General features: G+C 47.6%; 1 protein-coding gene across 2 annotated transcripts; it reads right to left on the bottom strand.

Moving 5' to 3' along the window:
• Position 1: 1 nt before the first annotated feature.
• On the bottom strand, positions 2 to 22431 carry ITFG2 (integrin alpha FG-GAP repeat containing 2). 2 transcript variants are annotated; one of them, XM_074901896.1, is made up of 12 exons: positions 22230 to 22431; positions 20577 to 20672; positions 20088 to 20129; positions 19060 to 19237; positions 18609 to 18748; positions 18018 to 18166; positions 16829 to 16923; positions 14278 to 14331; positions 12516 to 12607; positions 11869 to 11986; positions 11126 to 11299; positions 2 to 10961 (listed from the first exon to the last, which is right to left on the bottom strand). In XM_074901896.1, exons 1-12 carry the CDS (start codon positions 22323 to 22325, stop codon positions 10933 to 10935), a joined length of 1263 nt encoding a protein of 420 aa, XP_074757997.1. In that variant the 5' UTR covers positions 22326 to 22431; the 3' UTR covers positions 2 to 10932. The 2 variants fall into 2 exon arrangements, with proteins under 2 accessions (XP_074757997.1, XP_074757996.1); XM_074901895.1 differs by having other exon boundaries at positions 3 to 10965.
• Positions 22432 to 22918: the final 487 nt, after the last annotated feature.

Genomic DNA, 22918 nt, shown 5'->3' with positions numbered 1-22918 from the left:
CCAGGTCTGGGGCTGAGGAGACTTGCTGCTATGAGAGAAAGATGAGGGTGAGGCTCACATGCCCCTAACCTTGCTGAGTTCTAGGCTGAGGCATTCACTGGGGAGTGAGAAAAAGGAAAATGGGTGCTGGAAGTTGTTATTGCTGGGAGTGCCTCACCTTGAGAGATATCCCTCCTTTCAGTGGACCCTCTTGCTTGTCCCCGTGTGCCGAGCAGGCATTTTGTTCTTGTTTTTCTATCGGTCCCTAGACATTCCAATTTCTGCTTCTGTACTAAATTCACCCTACCCTTTTAATGACTTATTTTAACAATAGCCTCTGTTCAGGAGACAAGAGGGCCTCCACGAACAATCTCCAGTTGTTCTATGGACAGGAGGACAGCGCTTTCCCCCAAAGCTTCCAATGATTGCCATGAATGTTTCCCTTCTCTTTGCCTCGATGCGAGCGGACTTCACTCCGCTTTCTTTGTGGGAAGGGCTCTGTGGCCAGTCCCCTCACCTGTACTCTGGAAAGCTGAGTATTGTTACTTTTTACTGGCTCAGAGTAGAACAGTAGCATTTTCTTGGAAAAAACATGCAGCAACACTTTTAGAGTTCTTAATTCTAAGAAGCGTTTGCAGAAATGCTGAGCATAGATGCCTACAGTACAGTGGACGCTCACAGGGGCTTGGGCTTTGCAACTTGCATCCTTGGCCACTAAGCTATATTATATGAATGGCAATGCTTATCATCTCTTGGTGTTATACACAGACTTGCACACTCTGGCCAGGCCTCTCCTCTTTGCACTCCAGCTGCTAGAGCTACAATTCCCATCACCTCTGCTGTATTGTCAGAGAGCCTGCCACTCAGTTTAAATGCTGCAATGAATTACAGTACCCAGAGTCTTCTGCTCCGTCAGCTCCTTTCTTTCAACTTGAAATCTAGTGATTGGACACAGATACATCATCAGCCTCAAGTCCCAGCATCCCACAGCCTGTCAACTTTGCTACTCCTGCATGAAACAAGAGCTAAACTTCCTTGCAGTATCAGCTCAGGTCAGAGAACTGTGAACTCATCTGGGATGACCAGGGTGATTATTAAGCCACTTAGTTGTTGGGGTTTTGTTTTTTGTGTTTTTTTTTTAAAATTTATTTATTTATTTATTTATTTGCATCCTAGAGCATAGCTGTATGATAAATACATAGTCTATTCTTTACTAGCCCTAGGAAAGATACACTAGATCAGGGCTTGTTCCACGTTTCATGACCACTATCCAAACTCTGCACAACGTCCCTTTGTCCACCCTTAGAATGCCATGACATCCCCATTTTGCCTGTCTTCCTGGATTAAACACTGCTGGCTCTCTTCCTTTATTATCAAACCACTCATTGTTTCTGTTGTGCTTCTTAAATAACTTGTGTACGCTTTTTTGCTTTTTTTCTATTAGTTCTTTTCTAAATCAGATGCTGTATGCTGTAGTTCAACACATGCTAAGGACAGCAGGGTACAGCCTGGCTGATATGATTTGGGATGCACTTACAGTGTCAGTTGCTGTGATTTGCATCTGCTCCTCCTACAGGCAGCACCAGGCTAGTGACTCATTGTTAGTCATCTTTCTCTTGCAGCTTCTGATCTGTTCCTTGTCTTCTTAGCCATTCTTCTGCTTGTGCATCTAATTATTTCTGGCTGAATGAACTGGTTTCCATGAATCCCCTGAATGACACCAACAGTTCTCTCATTTATATCAGAACCCATCTCTACCCGATGAGCCTGCCTTTCGAAGTACCAGTAATTCCTCCTGCATTTGTATCACTTGTGTGTCTGACCGGCTTCTCAAACCCAGGGGTCTTTAATGACAGTTTAGACTTGTACTCAACCATCCTGTATGTCAGATGGAACCTATGTGGTACCTGGGTCAACTCTGCTGAAAAAAACCTTGTTTGTGATAGATGAAACACCTGTTCCTATGTGCAGCAACTCAACAAGTTTCCAAATCTCATTGTCCTCTACAAATGGCGTATGGAACTACGGCAAATAATCTGCTAAAGATGACAGATAAAATGTCCATTACATCTCTTACTATTCATTAGCTTTTAAAAAGTCTATTTTAAAAAAACCCAAAAGACAAAACTTAAACCCTAATCCTAAACATTAAAGCTAATTCTAGCCCTAACCCAATCACTAGACCCTAACCCTGACCCTAAATCTAACTGCTGAAGCTAACCTTAACCCCCTAAACCTAACTCTAACACTAACTCTATTACTAACCTTAAGTAACCCTGACCCTAAACCAACCCTCTAACTGTACTATTAATCCTAATCCCTAAACCATAAACCTAACCCCAACTCTAAACCCCAACACGGACCCTAACTCTAAAGCTGAAACCCTAACCGTAACCATTAAACATAACCCCTTAATCCTAACCTTAAACATAATTGCCTGACCCTAGCTCTAACCCCAAAACCCTAATCCTAAACCAATCCCCTAACCATAGATTTATGTTAGACTTTTAAACCTAACTGAAACCCTATTCCTAACCTTATCCCCTAACCCTATCCCTCACACCTAACCCTAACCTTTAATGTAACTCTTAACCCCATGCTAGACTAAACCTAACCCTAATCCCTAACACAAACCTAACACTAAACCTTAATGTTAACCCTAATGCCTAACCCTGAACACAACCACTAATCATAACCCCTGGCCCCTAACCCTAAATCTAACCAGCTAACTCTAACGCATTTATTCTAACCCTTTAAACCAAATTCCAAAACCTAATGCTAATCCTAAATGTAATGTTAACTCTAACTCCTAATACTAAACCCTAACCATATTCCTAACCCTAAACAGTAACCCTAAAATTAACCCTATCCCTAACCTCAACCCTAACTGTAAACCTCACCCTAACCCTTAATGCTAACCTCTAGCCCCTAAACCTAAATCCTAACACTAAACTGCTAAATCTAACCCCCTAACCCCGAAACCTAACCCTAATCCTAAAATTAATGCTAACTCTAACCCCTAATCCCTAACTCTGACCCTAACCCCCTAACCCTATTTCTAACTCCTGACCATAACCCTAAACTTTAATCCCTAACCCTAACTGTAACCATATGACTAATTGTAACCCTACCCTAACCTCAGCCCTAAACTTAACCTTAATCCTAACCCCCTAACCATATAACTAAACCTATTCCTTAACCCTGACCTCATCCCCAATCCCTTACCCTAACTCTAAACATATCCCTAACCCTACACCCAACCATGACCTCAACAACCTAACCCTAACCCCATCCCTAATCTAAACCTTAACCCTATCTGATGGCTTCGGCCAGTGCCCACAAAGGGCCCTGCTTCCTTCTGGAGAGTCCCAAAGCTTTACTCAGGCTTTCCTTTGGCCTGCAAGGGGCCCTGCTTCCCTTCAGAGTGACACAAAGCTTTAGCCAAGCTTTGAGGAAGCATGCAAGGGGCCCTGCTGCCTTCCAGAGCTCCCCAGGGCTTTCACCAGGCTTTGCTGATGCCCAGGCAGGTCTCTGCTGCCTTCCAGAGTGTCTGACAGCTTTCGCTGGGCTTTGCTGGTGCCCACAAGTGTCTGCCAAGGAAAGGGGAGGGCCACCAACAGCCTTCAGTCCTGGCCACTTCTGTGTGACAGCCATGCCTGGTGGGTGTATGTTTTGGAGCTGGGCTCTGGCTAGGGTGAGGGTGTAGGTGAGTAGGAGTCTTCCTGAACTCACACTGAAGCCAACAGGAATCTTTCTGACTATTTAAAGGGTGCTGGATGGGATCCTACAGAAAATTGGCATGATTTTGAGTTGACAGTTCTATTTTGACTAGCGCATGTCACAGCCCTGCAGATACTTGCACACTGGTTGCTGTTGGAATTCACCAGATGCTGCTCTTAAATGTCAGTCTTGGGATAACTCTGCTTTTGCTCACCTTCAGAACACCCTTCAGTCCTTCTGAAGCCTTTCTGAGATTCACACACCTCATTTCTCAAATCACCAATAGCTGTGTTCTTCTGCGAATTAATGAGCTACAGTAGATGAAAATCATCAGTCCCATCTGTCTCTCTCTGCATAATGAGTTCTTTGCATCCTCCTTACCTTCCCCCAAGTGAATTATTCATTCTTCCACACTGGTAAGTGACAAATTTGCTTCTTCCAAAAGGATTATTTTCTTTTTTAGATAATCCTTTTAATGCTTTCCTGTTACTAATACACTCTCACCTTGTGCCGCTGTCTTGCCAGCCTTTCCTCTTTGTTGTTAACAATTACATGCATAAATGTAGACTGTGCCACTTGTCAGTCACAGAGAGAATGTTTCCAAACAAGCACTAAACTAGGGTATGAGAGCCCTTCTTTTCAGCTCTGAAATCAGCTCCAGAGAAGACATGCTTTCCACCTTCCTCCTGTCAATGTCAGTTGAACATGCAGGTTCACATGGTAAAGGTCTCTTCCACCCAGACATTGAGGAATCTCTTGCCAGCAGTTATCCTGGAACCTCCCCACCAAGCTTTGTTGCAGGCAGAGCTTACAGAAAAAAACCCCAAAAAACAAAACCCAAACACATTTACACCACTAAATGAGAACTGCAGGTTCATAACGCCACGGCTGACATCCCACTTCAACTAATTCCCTAAATCACAGTCTAATCTTACAGCATCTATACCTGGTTTCCTCATCATCAAGCACAATTCCTGGTGGGTTTCCATCTCCCAAAGTTCCTTGGCATTAGATGACATATTATCACTGACCTTAACACATTTATTTGGAATTCTTGCTCAAACTGGTGTTTTCTTCAAAGACCAGTGTTTTTGTGTCATTACATGGGAATCCCAGCTTCCATTGTGAAAGACAGGAATCTTAGCTTTAAAAGATATGATTATAAAACAGGACTGACAACAGCTCAAGGAAGCAAGCTCAACCCCATCTAGAAACATAGTAATTTTTAAAAGTCTTCCTATGTTAGGGAGCCCAGTAAGTAATTTTTAAGTGGGTTGGCAAGGCTGAAGACTGTCTCAATTGTAGCTTCTTTTGGAAAAGCCTATAATACAGATACACTTCCCTACTCCCAATTCCAGTCATCTCTATTGCTTCTGGGGGACGAGGGAAAAGAAGGAGCTATCTAAAAGTCTTTTCCACTGGAGATCAAAAAATGCTAATACTTTCATATGGAAAGTAGAAATTTAGTACAGACTGCCACCTCAGAGCAGGACACGGGCACATCCTGCATGTGTCTAACACTGGCTTCCTCATGATGAGGCCCATCCCTTCAATACAGACAATGGAATGTTGTTATTCTAGGGATAATCTCTCTGAGCCGCCTTGGTGGTCAGCTCCTACTAGGGCTACTTTGCAGTAGAGTGGACACAGCAGTTGTGAAACAGTCTGCAGGGAAGTGTCTGTCACAGCAAGTCTTTGGAACAGAGAAGCGTCACATGGCAGGTGTGAGATATGTATGGCTGAACCTGCCGGGGGACGGGGAGATGGACTTCTGAGGCCCCTTCCAAGGCCTACATGCAAGAGAGAAACATCTCCCAAGAATACGCACTCTGCCGAAGCCATAATCAGGACCATTTCCAGGAGCTTGGGGTCACATGATTTTAAATGAAATGGGAGCTCCAGCCATCCATATTCCCAGAGGCCTGCTCCTTCTTTCACTGCCAGCAGGCGAGTTACAGAACTGATATCCACTGAGTCACCTACGTGTTTGCAGTCAGTCCTTTCAAGAGACTCCATCGGCAAATGCCAGGATATACCTGAAGAGTTACAGAAATAACTACATTCAGCAAAGAGATCAAAAAAATGAGGCCAAGGGTGGCCAGTGGGTTTATTATGTCTCAGGAAAATAAAGCAACCCCCTCCCTTTATTTTCTTGCTAGTAAATTGAGCATCACAACCAAAGCCATGAATCATTTATCTGCAAATATCCGCAGTGTCTGAGAATGCTGTTGGACTCCTCACTTGCTGTGTGCTGGCGCTGGCACATACAAACATGTCTTGCAAATCCTGACATCGAAAAGCTTCCTGGCACCAGTGGGTACACCAATCTGCTGCAGAGTAGGATGCAGCGAACAACATTTTCTGCTGTGTGGGAAGGAACAACTTCTAATTCCAACTCTGTGGCTTGTGTTGGCTGGCAGGAACAAGCACCGAGTTACAGTGGAAGTGTAATGTAACTCCATTAGACCAGAGACAGAGCCTACGTGACTCCTCTCTGAGTAGACGTGTACTTCACAGAAAATTGTTGCCAGTGGAAGTAGCCTGAAGGATTGACTTCAGGAAGTATTGACTGTAGCCAGCCTATTAGTTGTCACTCTGGAGTTCAGGGCATGAAAAAAGAAGGAAAGTTATGTTTTGGCCAAGAACAGTACTGAAGTTCCAATTAATTCTTCTGTAGTTTTAATTTTATTTTGTGCACAAGGGGCACAGGAGCAAAATGCATCTGCAAGTTGTTATGTGCTATAAACAATGTAAAATTGTCAGGGGAAACTCTCAAACATTAGTATTTTTCCTCTCAAATGGTTTTAAGAGCCGAAGAGTTTTGGGGAACAGATGATCTGTGGTGTCTGTATCCTCTCACCTCTGTTTTCAACAGCGCAGCACGCCCGGGTCTGCACAGCACACAGCTATGTCATCCTCAGGCCAACAAGAGGGCTAGGTTGCACAGGTTGCCCTGTCCAACATTTACACTGGTTTTGTCCCATTTTCTTTTAAAGATGGTTCTTAGGAAAATGTCATCTCTCCTCCATTAACCCTTCCCTGTTCCTTCTCAACAATTAACCGCGCAACAGTGGATCAATTTGACCTTCCTTCCTTGGAAGTCATTTGACCTGTATGTCAAAGTTTGTTTTACATAAAACACTTTCACACAACCATTTGTAGCCCCCTTGCGCTTCCGTTGCTAATAAAGGTTTATATTTGGCATGGACAGACAGCATTGAGCTGTTTTCTGTTAGAGTGTAGACAATCCTGTTTTCCTGTTAGGCCTCAAGAAGGAATTACAATACAGGAGCACTGCAATAACCTGTAAGACCCAGCTACTGAGTTAGCTCAGCCTGGCCCAGCTCTCAAATAAAATGCTTCAGGCACCCCTGGGGTCCCAGCAGTGGACTGTCGTGGTTTGAGCCCAGAGGGCAACTGAGCACCACGCAGCCATTCACTCCCCACTTCCCCCACAGCACTGGGAAGGCGAAAATGAAGCGAAAGGCTCAGGAATCCAGATAAGGACAGAGAGGGGTGGTTCAGCCATTAACTGTCACAAGCAAAAGACAGGCTCTAGGGGAAGAAAAAAGATCACTTTAATTCAAAACACTGACAGAATGAGACAGTGAGAAGCATTACCACATCTTAGAAAAAAATTAACCCCACCCCTCCCTTCTTCCCAGGCTCAGGTTTGTTCCTGATATTTCTACCTCCTCCCCCAAGCAGGGCAGGGGCAAGGGGTGGGGCTGGAAGTCAGCACTCTGCTGTTCTGCCCCTGCTCCATGGGGTTCCCCTCTCACAGGAGACCTCCACAAACTCTGTCATGAATCCCTCCCACAGGATGAAACCATTCCCATGCTACTCTGGTGTAGGTCACTCCCACCTCACAGAATCATCTAGGTTGAAAAAGACCTTTATGACCACTTAGTCCAACCACTGACCTAACATTCTCAACTACAGCATATCCCTCAGCCTGTGTCAACCCAAAGCTGAACTACAACAGCGGGCTCTTCTTCTTCCCAGAGTCCTGGCTTTCTCCAGACACAGCCCCCTGCTCCAGCGTGGGGTCCTCCACAGGCCGCAGGGTGACCCTGCTCCACTGCTGACCTCCACGGGCACAGGGGCACAGCCTGCCCTCTCACCACAGGCTGCAAGGGGGGGTCTCTGCTCTGGGACACTTCCCCACCACCACCTTTCTTCCACTGACCTCAGTGTGCACTCAATGTCCTTCTCATAACTCCTCACAAGTCTCAACCCCCTCTCAAGTTCCCTTTCTTAAATATGTTATCAGAGGCACGGCCACCATCATTAACTGGCTCGGCCTTGGCCAGAGGCAGGTCCAACTTGGAGCCAGGGGAGCTTTCAAGAAGCTTCTCACAGGGGCCACTGCTGTAGCCCCCTCCCCCGCTACCAAAACCCCCTCCACACACACAAACCCAGCACATTTACCAAGAGAACAATTCTGTGGAGAACATCTGCCCCACCAAAGCCAGACAACGCTGAGTGCGGCCATGGCAGGTGCAAGCTGTGGTAGGACTCCGTCTGTTTTTGTCAAAGCACACGCAGCAGGAGAGCCCCTCCTGTGCGCAGCTGTACACGTGCCTGGTTGTGCCAGCCATGACTGAAAACTCGGGCATTACTATCTGTTGCTCAGATTGTTACTATTTCTGTCCCTGGTGGGGGAGAAGTCACAGAATTGGGGTGGGGTGGGGGTGTGTGTGCAGTGGGGAGCAGGACAAGAAAATACACAGCCTTAAGCAGAGGAAGAGCAGTCTCTGTTCAGGATGGAAGAACAGGATATGCAAGACACAGGCCTCTTCATGGACGTTGCTACAATGTCGTTTCTGTCGTACGCTTCCGGAAACTGCTCTGCAGAGTCCTGCTCCACTATGGTCCCTCTTCCTGCCAGTTCCACTAATTTTGAAGTGCAAGATTAAAATCAGGTAGCGACACGGCTAGGCAGAAAGTATCCCAGAATACAGTGAAAACAAACTGTTCACCCCACCCGTAGGGACATCTCCTTCTCCCCAGTTCAGCCAGTCTCCAAGGGGAGGAGACAAGAGTAGCAACTGCTACTACTTCACCTGAAAGGAGAGATGGGAGAATCCTTACTTGTTCTGGCGATTGGAAAGAGTGGCTTTACGTTCTGGAAAACAGAAACCTGGAAGTAGCACAAACCGATATACTATGATCTAGTTAATAGCCCCAACAAGACTCATCCTCATTAGGAAAGGACTGTGAGACTGATGAGAACCCAAGGGTTCACACCAACTAATTTCCCAGAAGCAATGGTGACTGCCCACTGGGATGGGTGTCTGTACATCTCAGCACCATGAGAGCTGACCATTTCCTGAGGTTACAGTCCAGAGCCCACAGGCTGCATGACAACTCCTTGCTTTACCCCATCAGCAGACGGTCCCTACACGATCAGCTCTCCACAGCTAACAAACTTAAGCCCTGCTGCTCTAAGCACCCCTGTTACTAAAGCACTATTAGGAGTTGAGAGCTCCTGCCTGAAGGGTCCAGTTGTGCACAAGCACTTAGTATAACAGAGGCACCTATAAAAATGCTTCTTAGTGAGGTCATTAAAATGGAGAGAAACTTCTATTGTAGTTGCAGAGTAAGAATATAAGAGTGGTCTGAGAAGCAAGAAGAGAGCTAGCTGGTACAGCAGGCCATAATATTTCACTCCTCTATGCTTCAACTTTCACAGAAGCTGTCCTCTACGAAGCTTATATAAATCTACGGATGGAAATTGCAAAGAAAAGTTAGGGCTTATGTAAAGATCTGCCCTTCTACCACACAGGGCTACTTCAACAACAGTCCTTTTAACCCAAGGGCAAGACACTCCTTTCCTCTATACAGAGTTCTTTCTCCCAGTTAGGGATGCCCTTGTATGTTCTGCAGAGTACAGCACAGCAGGTTTTCGACAGCTTGCAGGATCTTTAAACACCACCATTTGCTAGAGAGCTCACATTTGCTCAGACTCAGATGCAAACCCTCTCAGACTGCCATAAGGATGCAGGGACAGCTCCATCCATCGTGCATGTTCAATAAAACATCACACAAGTGAAAGATAATAGACGTAAAACAGCAGGTCAGCCTGCTGCTCCTATCCTAATAAGCAGAGTTAGGCAAGGGGCAAGTGGAGATGGGGAAAAGCATAACACCAGCAGGAAAGATTCCTGCCTGGGCCTTTGTGTAGGAGCAGCCGGGGTGAGCACCAGCCTTTTCCAGACTCTGTATACCAGCAAGTGGAACATCACCTCCAGCCCACCTCTTTCAGCTGTGCAGGACTCAAAATGGCATGGCATTCTCCACAACAAGAGGGGAGTGTGGCATTTCCACTGATTATTATTGAATAGCCAAGCCTTCACAGCACCACAGATCCATGGTTAAGACAGATTCCTCCTATTGCCCAGCTCATACTTGCTTTGCTAAGTAACCGCCATTTCTGGGATCACCCCGCTCAAGAAGATGGAGACAAGCAATGCCTCTTGTGTACAGCTGGGGTTCACTGCAGCTGTTAACTCTCAACACCTTATTAGTGCAAGTTGTGGTTCTTACGCATGTCTCCAGCTCCTTAGAACAGGAGGTGGTTTGTGAGAAATTGCTTAGTAGAAGAGCAGCAGCAGAGCAAAGGCAAACAATGCCTGGGTCTACTTTAAAAACACACCTAAATAGGAGAGAAGGCCCTTGCCTGCTCCATAACTTAAATCCTCCATCTGCAGTTCCTGCACTGATCCTACTCAGAAATAATCGCTAAAGCAGCTGTAAGAATAGGACAAAACAGAGACTGAGCTATCCTCTCCATCTATGGCCTCAGTGCTCCTTCACAGTCACCCATAAAACACTTTAGCTAGCAGAGAACATGGAAACTGGCAATGGAAGGCCAAGAAGCAGGACCCTGGACTCTTGCTGTTCTGATAGCTTCCTCAGCTAGAAGCAAATCAACCCACCACTTTCACCCAATCTACAGCCAAGCACATCCCTCCACAGAACCCAGCCTGTACACCCTTTGCTGTCTGGAAGCTTTGACAGAGATGTCAAAAGAACAGTCTCATCTTCATTAGATGCCCAATTCCAGATGGAGAAGAGTGTATGCTGGTCTTAGAGATATCAACCTCCATATGACTTGTTATAAGGGATCCTGGACTACAGTGTAGTGAGCAGAGTCTGTTCCAGCAGGGTCCTGACACTGCCAGGGGCTGCTCTGCTCTTCTTTCTCTGGAAAATACAGTGTTTTGTGAATCAGATCTCTGACAGCAGAAACGTCACTTCTTTCTACAGAAAAAGAGAGAAAGACAGTTGTTAGGGATTCTCAACAGGCAGTATGAAAGTCCCTCTTCCTCAAGAAGTACCTGGACCTCTAGCTCCCCGCACATCACCTGCCAGCAGCCCTTCCTCTCTTTTCCTGTACGTCTTTCACCCCTCCTGCACTCACCCACACCCAGCTGCTGCAGGAGACTTCCAAACTCTGGGTCACAATCTAGGATTTTCAACAGATTGGTGGACTCCATTCTCTCCAGCTGCACATCCCAGTAGATGTAGATCTTCTGATTGAAGCTGACGTAAACCAGGCAGGGGCTGTTGCTTCCTCCTTTGCATGCATAGAGGCCTGCAGAAAGCAAAAGTGTGGAGATCTGACTACTTTCAAAGGGACAGAGAAAGCAAGTAGGTAACTTCTCATGATGAGGTACCAGAGCTGTTATCTGAAAGCAAGCATGTGGGGTGAGGGGCACAGACGTGGACTTGGGTTTATGAAATGCCTCTGAGATAACCCAAGAAAGTGTCTCTAAACTGTTATTAATGCATGGAGCTCAGGGATTTTCAAGCTGCTTCTTGCAGGTCCGAGAAAGGGGACTGAGCAAAGCCAAGGCTCAGGCTGGTTCTGTGGGGCTCCTTATCTCCACTTGAGAACAACTTAGAAGTCAGCAAATCAAAAAAGCACTGTAGCAATCCCAAAAAGGACAGGAAAAAAACCCCAAATCCTTACAGGGAAAAACGCATCACCTCCTCTCACCCCTACTTTTCCCACAGGGAAGTCTAGCTGGACCGTCTGCAGTACACACAGAGGGAAATTATTTCTCACTATAGACAGACAAAGGATTCCAGATGTCCCAGAGGGGAGCAGTAGCTTTGAGGGAGAAATGCTGTGAGGGCTGGGTTTGCAGTCAGGCTCCCCACCTGCACAGAATGCACTGACATTCTCATCTGCTTGAAATCTGGCGACAGTCCGATTGTGGTCGATGATGTACGTCTGACCATCCCACGCACAGGCAATCACCTCCTCGTGCCCATTGCCCTGCAGGAACCATAAGATCATGCATTAGCATGGACATCAACTATTTCCGGAGGCAGTCAAGAATCCTTCCTGCTTTAGAGACAGAATGCTAATGTTTGAACAAGATGTCACTTTTGGACATCTTGTCCAGACATTTTGCATTTTTCCCTGTCTTTCTGCACTTGGAGAGCATCTCTCTCTTCTCTATCACAATCCTTAAGTATCATAAGGGCTTGTAGACAATCAGGGTACCAGCAGTGTGCAAAACCATTCAACTCTGCAGTAAGATAAAAGAGCAGGGGACGAAAAAGTTCATAGCAGGATGCTGGACTTGCTAGGTCAAAGATGCTGACACAGCTCAAGCTCTTGCAGGTGGACAGGCCGAGTGCAGAATGCACGGGCACAGACAGAACACTCTGTGTATCCTCCTGATATAATCCCAGTCTTTTTCAGCTGAGTCGTACTCCTTCTGCCCTTCTTAAATTCATATACACAAAGCCATGCTGAGATTTTGTCTTCATCCCTCCCAGCCCTATTCACAGACACTCACAGTAACATCCAGCTTTTCCAAAGCAAACAGCTGGTGATCAACCTGCACAGACCAGAGCAGCTTGTCTGCTCCCTCCATGAGTTTCAATGTCCCTGGAGGGGGGAAAAAAAAAAAAAAAAAAGATTGTCTTGAAAGTATTAAAAGGAAGCAAGACGTTTGCTAACACTGGGCCCTGCACACTTCTTCAACACTTAGGGTTTAAAGGCAGAAGGTTGGGCCCATGGTACAGGCTGTCGTTGATAACAGATACCAGAGTCTCAGTTCTGGGAAGGACAGCAGTCCATTATCTTGTCATCAGTAACTGGAAACAGAGGGAAAAATGGCAGCAGCCCTGCTAATTGGATTGTGCTCTAAGAGAAGAAGAAAGCTGCCTGAAACAGGCTCTCAAATTACAGTTACATCAACAGATTTCACATGAGACAGCAAGTGAACTAGAAGCTTCTCACCGTGTCCCACAGATCATGTGATCTCAGGACAGCATGTTGACAGGTATCAGCTGAGAGCTGGCTGGCTAATAGCATGGCTGCTAAAACCATACCGGGCACTTACCTCACACACCATTTTCTTATCATCCAGAGATACTGTGATAGTATTTGGGGGGGGTGTGTGGGGGGGTGTGGCATTCAGAGAGCAGAACATAAACATGAATCTAACTTCACAGTGCCCTCCAGCCTCAGTAAGGGTCACAAGTGAGCCACAGTGAGGCAGGAAACCTTGCCAGATGCAGAAGCTTCAGAGTTCACGCCCAGAGAATAATCAGAAATTCCCTAGCAGGACACTATTGGGCAGGTGGACATTTGGCCCAAAGAGGTCAGGCTGCCTATCTGGGAAGGGAGAAGCACAGCATCCTGTCTCCACACTGTTAAATTCTGGACAGAAACCCTGCGTTCAGCTCATTAGATTGCAGCCTGTCCTAATCACTTAGCCAGGGGCATGGCAGAAGAACCTTACTCCAGGCCTGTGTGAGGCCAAGCTCCTCTCTACCAATACTCAAGGTCCAGCATCCATTTCCTTTACCGCTTTTGGAGACAACCCAAGTCCCTTTAAGTACAAGGACATATCTCTGCTGTGATTTAGAGGCTCCTGTCTAAATGGATGGCACTGCTGAGTTGGTATCTCACACAGTTGTTTGACCACGGGGTAAGCAGGCAGCTTAGGAGTCAGCAGATGGAAGTTCTAGTTTCACTCTCCATCTCAAGCTTTCGGGCCAATGACCCAGCCTCTTCAGTTTCCCAGCTGCTCACTGCTTTAATACTTCCACCCCCTAGGCCATGGGACCATACAAGTAATTATTGTTTGTAAAATGCTTTGAAATCAACAGATTTCAACAATGAAATCCACAGATAGACTCTACCAGGGGAGAGAGAAAGCCAGATATTACTAACAGATAGAAAACACAACAGGCTTCCTGGAGAGAGCAAGCCTGTCTGGTATCAGACCCAATTCAGTAAGGAATGGAAGGAAAGGCTCAGCTTTAGTGTGTTTTATCATATCCTCAGATACAGGTGTTATCACATACCTGGCTTAGGGGGACTTGCTCACAGTGACAACTTTTACTTTGGCTCCTGTCTTAGCTTTCATGCCTTCAGATACAATACGTCAGCAGGAGTCTTGGAGTCAAATTCTCTTGCCTGACCCAGGGAAGCCCAGCTCCCACTTCTTTCAAAACCAAAAGCATTGAGCCCCTGATCCCTTGCTTTGAATTAGTGACAGACCTTGGCTACCCCACAGGCCCTTCCTCTAGGACAGTGGCAGGACTTACCATCCAGAGTACAGAGAGCGAAGAGACCTGAGCCACTGTTCTCATTGGAGCAGCCTGTAAGTGCAGAAGAGAATGACAGTTGATGCCAGTTTAGAAGCACTGTCCCCTCCTTCTCCTGAAAATAAAGATCAAAACCAAGCTGATCTATCCTGCCTCCCCTTTTTGTCCAGCCTTGATACTTTGCTTAGCAGGTACCTGCAGATTCCTGTAACCAATCATACTTCACGCTGGCTTTTATTTGTAGGGCACCGGCATCTCAAAACCCAGACTTTTGGTTTGCAGTACTGCAGGCATGTCTGTCTCTGCTGCCTCCTCCTAGAAGTCTGTCTGTACCACACATGCACCTGCAGGCCCATGGCAGTTACGATTTTAGAGGACGGCATCACATCCTCTCCAGGTTCCAGAAACACATGAGCACATGAAGACCATCACAAGGGACAAACTGAAGAACAGCTGAAACTAAACAAGACTATTACAACTGTACCCTCACTGTTTCTTTCAAGGACAGAAACATGGCCTTTGGCTGTTCTGGGAAGGTGAAGGGTTAAAAAAGCAAGATCCTGCCAGCAGGACAAAGCACTGGTCACATTAGCACAAAAGCACCTCCATGGAAACTCCTGAGTCTGTGGAGATCATGCTACTGACTCTATTAATAGTTTTCACTACAGCAAAACTGCACAGAAGCTGTGATCCTCTCCCAGCAAACACTGGTCAGATGCTACAGAGCCTTTCCTTTATGAGCAAGTTAGACACGTGCCTTCATGCTGATCTACACACTCTGCCCTGGCTTGCCTGGGCTATGCTTATACAGCTGTGAACTTCCTGAAAGCAGTACCCTCTCCAAAGCCTGTGTATCAGTTACATGCAGGATAGCACTGACAAATGTGACTAATTCGATCTGAAGAGGAGAGCCCCTGCCGACCACCAGGCTGTTCAACCCCTCAGTACACTCGCTACCTAGCTACCAGTCAGAAAAGACATGCAAGGTCACGTTTTGAAAGTGCTATGACGCTTAGCAGGGGCAGACTGGAGCTGTATTCAACTCCAGCTGCATTTAATCCTTTCAGCGACAATGTAGGAGAGACACTGGCTCCCGGAGGTCTGCAGGAACCCAGGAAACCTGGCAGTCTGGGACAAGCCTGCGGAGCTGGAAGCAAACAGGCAGTTTCCCCAGAATGACCTAAGACTGCAAGCCTACCTCTGCTGCCTACAGACAGCTCCAAGCCACAACACCCTGCACTCTCCCAGGACACAGAATACTCTATTCCCACAGACCAGCTTCAAGCAAACAGTCAGCTGGTTGAGTGTTCTGCTTCTCCTAGCTGACATCCACCCAGACAGACTCCGATCCAAAAGATCTGCTGTCTCCCACTCACAAACTGCTTGGCGCGGCACTCTTCAGATGTTTTATTACTGATGGTCCAGCATCCGTGGGCTTTTCACAACCTTCTCTTCATCCCTTATTCTGCGTGCCTTCATTTTTCACAGATGCCCCTTATTAGATGCAAGGCTTTGTATGCAGTGAAATAATTGATTTCACCCTCCGTTGACCACGTTGCTCATAGCAGCATTCGAGATGCTGAAAACACGACAAGCTTAGGAACTGGGGAGAAAGGGTACTCTGGGGTAGGGGGAGAGGTTTCAGTGGAATGCTCTTCTCCCCCAGCTTTAATTACATTGGACAGCCTGAATCATTCTCAGACAGCACTGCAGGGGGTAATACTTGGACAGAGCAAACGCAGCTGGATTCCAGCCAGCTGCAGACAAGAGAAAGTGATCTGCATTGGGAATTTTCTGCCTTCTTGTGTTACACCCACACGCTCCCAGGGGGAGTGAAAGTTGCTTATTCTCCATAGGTACTAAAACAGGGCTCAGCAGGTGCACAAGGCACAGGTCAGAGCACAAAGCAGTTACACAAGGGAAGCAGTGGCAGTGTGTAAGAAAAGTCACAAACAGCAGCATGCCAGGGCTGAGAGGAGCCAGCAGCTGTGGAGAGTTTAGATACAACAGCTGAACAGAATACACTGGAAGGAGACAGAGGACAGTGATATAATGAAATATAGAAGCAGCTCTACAGGGGTTGGGACTGCATAGGTGAAGGAAGAGCAGGATATAGTTGCCAGGTGTTAGGAAAAGCACAAGAGCAAGAACAAAGATGAGGCTGAAGAAATGCAGAGATGCATCTAGGGAATAAGAAAAGGGCATAAACTGCAGCCATGCAAAAGCAAAGATCAAGGACATCTGGAGGAGCAAGGCCTGGCAGCCACGCAGGGTGACTGAATGCATGTCAGTGGAGGCTGCAGAGAAACCGCTGTGCTAGGTGAAGAGTAAGAGCTACCTAGGGAAGGACAAAGGCTATAAAAAGTACAAATGCAAATATCCAGCTGTCTTTGGGAGCTGGCTAACGGAAGCTGAGTTCCCCCTGCTCTGGCAGCTGCCTTCCACCGTTACTTTCCAACCACGGGAAATCTGATTTCATGCTGGACTGATCTACTGAAAAACTATTGGGGCAAATGTTGGGCCAGAGACCCCCAAGCTCTTAATCTCTCACCTCGGCCAATGCTACCAATTAGATGAGTGGAAACGTTCTTGTTGTGAATCCGTCCAGATGTTTGGTGTAGAATAACATCTCGAATAGGGGCCTCGCTAGGGAAAAGAGAGACAGACATCAGGGAAAGGTTAGGGAACCATGCCTGGGACTCTGCCAGAACAATCTCAAAAGTAGTGTAGTCCAAAGCTCTACAAATCCACAGGTTATCAGAGTTTGTGCATAGGTTAGCCCTCTAATGGTAAAGACTGAGGAAAAGAACGCATGCCACCCCAGGTATGAAAGGAACTCGCTAATGTTTAAAAAAATTACAACAGAATGATTTAGTGCATCAGAAAACTGGAAAGAGCTCAAAGAAAAAAAAAAAGTAAAATATAAATTCCAATCAAGGTAAAAAAGACCATTGTTATCATTAGTGTCACATCAGCCTGGCTGCTTTTCACTCAGGAAGTGTCTGTCTGGGGTTAAACAGGCTGGTCAGAGATGATGCCTGGGCCTGGCTTCTGGCTAGGAGGGTACTATTCCACTAGGACACCAAGGAGCCTTGCCTAGCTCCCCTCCTGCTGCAGTTTTTTGGGTCTGCCTTAAAGTCTCACAGACCACCAGAAGCATGTGAATTCCCCACAAGGGTCCCTCCAGCACCAAGGAAAATAACCTCACTGCTCATATCGATTGTTCTGGTTGTGATTTACAGCACTGGCTGCCAGGGGTCTCATCACGAAAACCTCCAAATACTTCATGTGGAGGAAATGAGTGAACGAATCCAAAGTGTCAACCTGGGCCTCAGACTAACTGGGCTTGGCCCAGCCTTTCAGCTGTTACCCTTCCCACCACTAGAGAGGACACCAGATTGCCTGCTACTCTTTCTCTGGAAATCTAGGTCACTCATTTCCCAGTACTGCCCCTGTCCGTGGGCTGGTTTTGCCACTCTTCTTGTCCAATCCAAGGAGAACACAATGAAATACAAAGAAAGTGGTAGGGTTCACCTTTGTGATAAAGACATAAAGAGTGTTCATGGAAATGTGGGTGCAAGTGGGCTTAAGTCATGAACTCCCTGCAGTACCACAGGTCACTGAGGCAAGGACAGGTGACAACAGTCCCCACCCTCAGAAAGGTGGTGTGGTGGTACCCCCTTGTGACGGGCATCTACAGCGGAATCTCCTCATCTACCCCAGGCAGCAATGCCCTTCACCTGTTTGGTGCAGAGCTGTTTCTTCCCTCTGTCGTGGCCTGCTGCTCAGAGTCCCAGGTGCACAGCAAAATGGCGTAACCACAGCCTGGCTGAGACACCATCATCTCCGGTGAGCCATCGGGGCCTGGGTTCACTGAGAGGCTGTCCACCTGTACCGGCAAAGGAAAAACATGGATAGAGTCAAACTGAGAACTTTAAACACCTCAGAAGGATTCACTGTGCTCCTTGTACCTAAACTTGAATATGGCAGCTCTTCTGATAGAGCTGAGCAGAGGCTGAACAAATTCAGGTAGAAGCAAAATGTTCAAGTTACAGTAAAAGGTTCTGTTTCCTTACCAAAAGCCACTTAAGAACAACACTAGTATTTTCCACTAATGCCCTCTAGTTGGACTAGAGCAACCGACTGTTTCCCAGACCAACCCACCAGCTGCTCTGTATTTGCTCGGACAACGACCAAGCAAATCTCCTTTCAAGCCATCAACATGACAACTGCTTTGTTCATAGGCCTGAGATTTTGTGCTTTTTCCCTTGGGACAGCCACCTCTTGAAGACTGTATGACAAGTTCTGCTCTGAACATCCTATTTCCTTACCTGACCTTCTAGCAGCCATTTCTTCAACAGCAGCAGCTGCCCAGAGACGTGGTCTGAATTCTCTGACAAATCCTCCCAGCGGAAGGCACGTACCACCCTGTCAGTGTAACCCACCACCAATTCACACTTCCCATCTCCATCTGCAGCAAATACAAGGAGAGAGATGGGCTCTCTCAGGCTTTCATAGCCTTAAGAGCCCCAATATTCAGAAGCCAGTGTGCTGGTATCCATTAGGTAGCATCCCTGAGGATCCAATCCTGTAACAAGAACTTGTACTTCAGGAAAATTCCTGAAGTTCTTGCTTCTCTCCTCCACGTGTTTTGTGGCTGTGGTTCGTTAGAGTACCTGTTTCAGCATGACAATAATTTCCTTCTGAGTCCCACACACTTTCCCTCTCTCTCAACACCACCACCTCATACCCACAAACTCCCTCACCAGCTTCCCAGCTCACCAATGTCACTGATCAGCATGACCTTGGTGTTGGCAGGAATGTGCTGCTTGAACACTGGCTTCTGCTCTTCTGCTGCTGCCAACTCATGGTGACCTGAAGGATCTGGGTGTTTTGAAGTTGAAGATGTCAGGTCAAAAAGATGAAACCAGCCTTCTGCACTCACCGCCACCACAAGATTCTAGGAGGGAAGAGAAAAACCTTTTGATTTTTCCTCTTTTAGAAACCACAGAAGCTGTCCCACAGCAGGGCAAGGGAAGGTATGAGGGTAGATCCGTCAAGATCAGTGACTGCTACAGAGGGAACAGGAAAAAGGGTTCTGGCCAGCATATAAACTACTCAGGTACTGCAGGGCCCAAACTTCTTCTTCATCCTTGTCAGACTAGGCTATCAAGCTGATGTGTGCATGCAATCCTCAATGCGTGGCATTTTCAACTCTCACTTCAGCTCTGCTCCCCACTAGAGCACACACTGCTACAGTATTTTAGGCAGGGTGCCTAATCTGGGACTTTTGGACTCAGTGGTCCTGGCTTAAACCCCAGAAATAGCAATCCAGCAAAAGGAGTCATTAGATCCAGTGGAATCTGCTTGGGAGTCTAGACTATTCTGTGGCTCAGCGTTGTTTAGATGACCTTAAATGCACATAGCCAAGTGGCAGAAGGGCCATGGCCCACAGCAGAGACCAGCACAGAGCAGGGCAAAAGCCGCTGAGGAAAAGGAGCAATGCTCAGAGCACCAAAGCCTTGTGATGCTCACACAGGGGGACATGGAAATCAGCAGTGTTTCTGAAGATAGGATGGATTTCCTTGCTCACTAAAACCTGCATATGGCTCACAGAAAGAAACAGGTTATATGTAAACAGAACAGTTTTAAAACAGTAGCACTAGAACTCTATGAGCAAGGGCACATCCTGGAGAGAAAACATCTGCAACATGTTCTCCTCCACACTCAGGGTATGACATGGCCCTAATCTCCCGAGCACCTCCCCCGTGCCCTACAGACTGAGCTGAAGAGAGTTTGGCTGTTCTCACCTTTCCTTTATTGCACACATCTCCCACGCCAACACATGTGAGCTGCAAGAGAAAAGAAGACCATACATGAGAGAAGGCAGCCCAAACCAGCACTTTGGGATAAGCCTCTGCCCTCCCCACTCCTCCCCCATAAACCGTCTCTTGAACTCTAAACAGCATTTTCAAGGACAAAGCGAGCAGAGTCAGAAACACACCTGCCACACAACTGCCCAGAGCCCCGAGGCAAAGCCCACAGGGCACAGGACCAGGGTCAAGGCAGGACAGAAGCCCAGTTCCTGTGTTTGTTTAGTGCTTCGCTCACCACTTCCAGGAGCCCATGAGGCTGGCTGTGGGCAAAAGCAGGGTCTTGCATAACTACATGAAAGGCACTAGAACAAGTTCTGTTTGCCATTCCTCTCTGGCCTACATATTCCTAGGCAGCGGTCAAGGATAGCTAGCTGCACATATACCAAAAGGCCCAATCATTTAAAAATTTTGTCAAGAACTGACCATTCCTTGGCAAGATCGCACAGCCCAGGGTTTGCTGTCATCATTCTTGTAAACATAGAGCTTCCCGTTGGTGTCTCCCACCACTAACTCATTCAGCTGTACAAGAGAATTGGGTTAGTAAGAAGAAATTCACAAGTACAATAACAGTATTCCTTCCCCACAGCAGTAACAGAATTCAAATTGAAAAATTTCTCAGTGGGAAGAAGCAGCAAGCAAAACAAGAGTTAAAAAGACAGCCTCGAATCCACAGAGAGGGTCTGGGGAAAAAATAAAAGCCCTAATTTTACTCTCACAGATAAGAGACCTGGAGAGTGGCTCCTTAGAGCAACATTCCATTATCCACTGCATCTCTAGCCATTGTTTCAGAGTTAAGTCACTGACTGTTTTAACATCCTGCTCTGCTAACCATCATCACCATCACCCCAGCTTCCATCCTTCAGCCTAGACTGGCTTGATCTTTCTTGAACCACAGGAGAAGAACAATGGCAATGGGGAAAACGTAATCATCCAGGAAGAGGCTGCAAGAACACCTGCAACAGATTTACACTGGGCATTCAATCTCCCTGATGAAAGGGTAAAGGTCTTTCAGAATGGTGATTATTTCTTTAAAGATGACTGCTAAAAATCACCAACCACCCCTGCAGAAGAGCCTAGTCCTAATAGCCCATCTTCTGCATCATGCCCCTGTGTATCTTAATTGTGTGTATTTTGTAACTCCCTGCACAATACAACTTCTTATGGGAAAATCTGTTTTATCATCCACTGCACTGTTAGTTATGACACTTTTCAGGATATTAGGTTAGCGCTGTAATAAAATTTGACTGTTGAGAGAAAGGGACAGTTTACACGTATCTGATTAAGCTAACCTCTTGCTAGTTATGGAAGCTAGCAAATCAGACCCATCAGAAACAACCATTTGTGGGGCTGATAGCAACATTCACAGAATCATCTAGGTTGGAAAGGGCCTTGAGGATCATGCAGTCCAACCGTTAACCTGGCACTGACAGGTCCCAACTCCACCAAATCCCTCAGCGCTGGGTCAACCCGACTCTTAAACCCCTCCAGGGATGGGGACTCCACCATATACTGGGCAGCCCATTCCAACGCCCAACAAACGCTTCTGTAAAGAAATACTTCCTGACATCTAGTCTAAACCTTCTCTGGCGCAACTTGAGGCCATTCCCTCTTGTCCTAATGATTCCTGACACACATCCATCCATCATACAAGTCAAGAGATGCTGAAACTCGGCTCTACCCTGTTTGTGATGTACTGTGCCCCAGCAAAGCGTTTCCTCACACCTCCACAGGAGAGTGTCTCTCTCTGGGACGAAAAGTTAACCTCCCTGCTAGCTACACGTCATCCAGGACCCGTACCGAGCATGGAAGCACTGACCAGCTGCAGCACAGAATGGCTGAACACTCAGCTTGCCTCTGTGGGCATATGATCCAAACCCTGCGCCCCTCATATTGCTCAAGGGCCCGTCAAGCTCCGCGTCCATCCACGGGTGGGCGCCGCACCACCTCCTCGCCCCCCCAAACCGGACCCAAGTCCTCCACCTGCGGAAGCACCACCACCACCTCCCGCGGCCTAGCTGCCACAGGCCCACCCGACCGCACGCCAGGGCGGGACCCGCCCCTCAGCCGCCACCGGACCGTGTCATTGTCAGCATCTCCCAAGCAAATGGCGTGAGGGAAGAGGCTGCCGCCGAAGTCGAGCGCCACGCACTGCACGTAGCTAACGGACCGCATCCCGACACCGCCGCCCGCTGAGGCGGAGCTCCCGCCGCGGGATACCGGGCCGGCCGCCAGCCTGGGCCGACGGTGGCTCCGCAGGTACAAACGCCGCCGTGACGCGCGGGCGCAGAGCGCGGGAAGAAGGCCGGGATCACGTGAGGGGCGGGACTTCCGGGAAGGGACGGGGCGGGTTGAGGGGGTCGGGCGGGAGGCGGCGGCGCCGCGCCCCGCCCGACCCCCTCAGCCCCCCCCGTCCCTCCTCGCCGCCGGTTTCCAGCGCAGAAACGTCCCGGGGTCCGGTCCCACAGAGCCAAGAGGAAGGGCCAACCCCGCCCGGGCCGCGGTCTTGGCGGCAGCCCCAACAGCCGGGAAGCTGGCAGCCGTTTTACCACTTCCCTCCCGCCCTCCTTCTGCTAACGAGCTAATTCCCGGTCATTTCCAAGGTCGTACCTCCTCCCACTTCTGTTGCGAGTTGGGCAGAGTGTTGTTTTTTTTTTTGTTTTTTTTTTTTTCCCACTTTTCGCTGATCCTACAGCAAACGTGGACACTTACCTCAGAGCTCCGGTATGCCTATTGCAAGAATACTGCACAGGAGGAGGGATATATAA

This window comes from Athene noctua, chromosome 3, assembly GCF_965140245.1.
Source record: "Athene noctua chromosome 3, bAthNoc1.hap1.1, whole genome shotgun sequence".
NCBI classification, from domain to species: Eukaryota; Metazoa; Chordata; class Aves; order Strigiformes; family Strigidae; genus Athene; species Athene noctua.
This window is presented reverse-complemented; position numbering and strand designations above follow the sequence as displayed.

Coding starts and splice junctions, on each gene's coding strand:
- ITFG2 (XM_074901895.1), bottom strand. CDS start 22,325: ATGCGGTCCGTTAGCTACGTGCAGTGCGTGGCGCTCGACTTCGGCGGC. Junction 11,987..12,515: donor TGGAAAAGCTGGATGTTACT/GTGAGTGTCTGT, acceptor TGGTTCCTGCAG/GGCAATGGGCACGAGGAGGT. Junction 10,966..11,125: donor CCTGCAGCAGCTGGGTGTGG/GTGAGTGCAGGA, acceptor CTTTTTCTGTAG/AAAGAAGTGACGTTTCTGCT.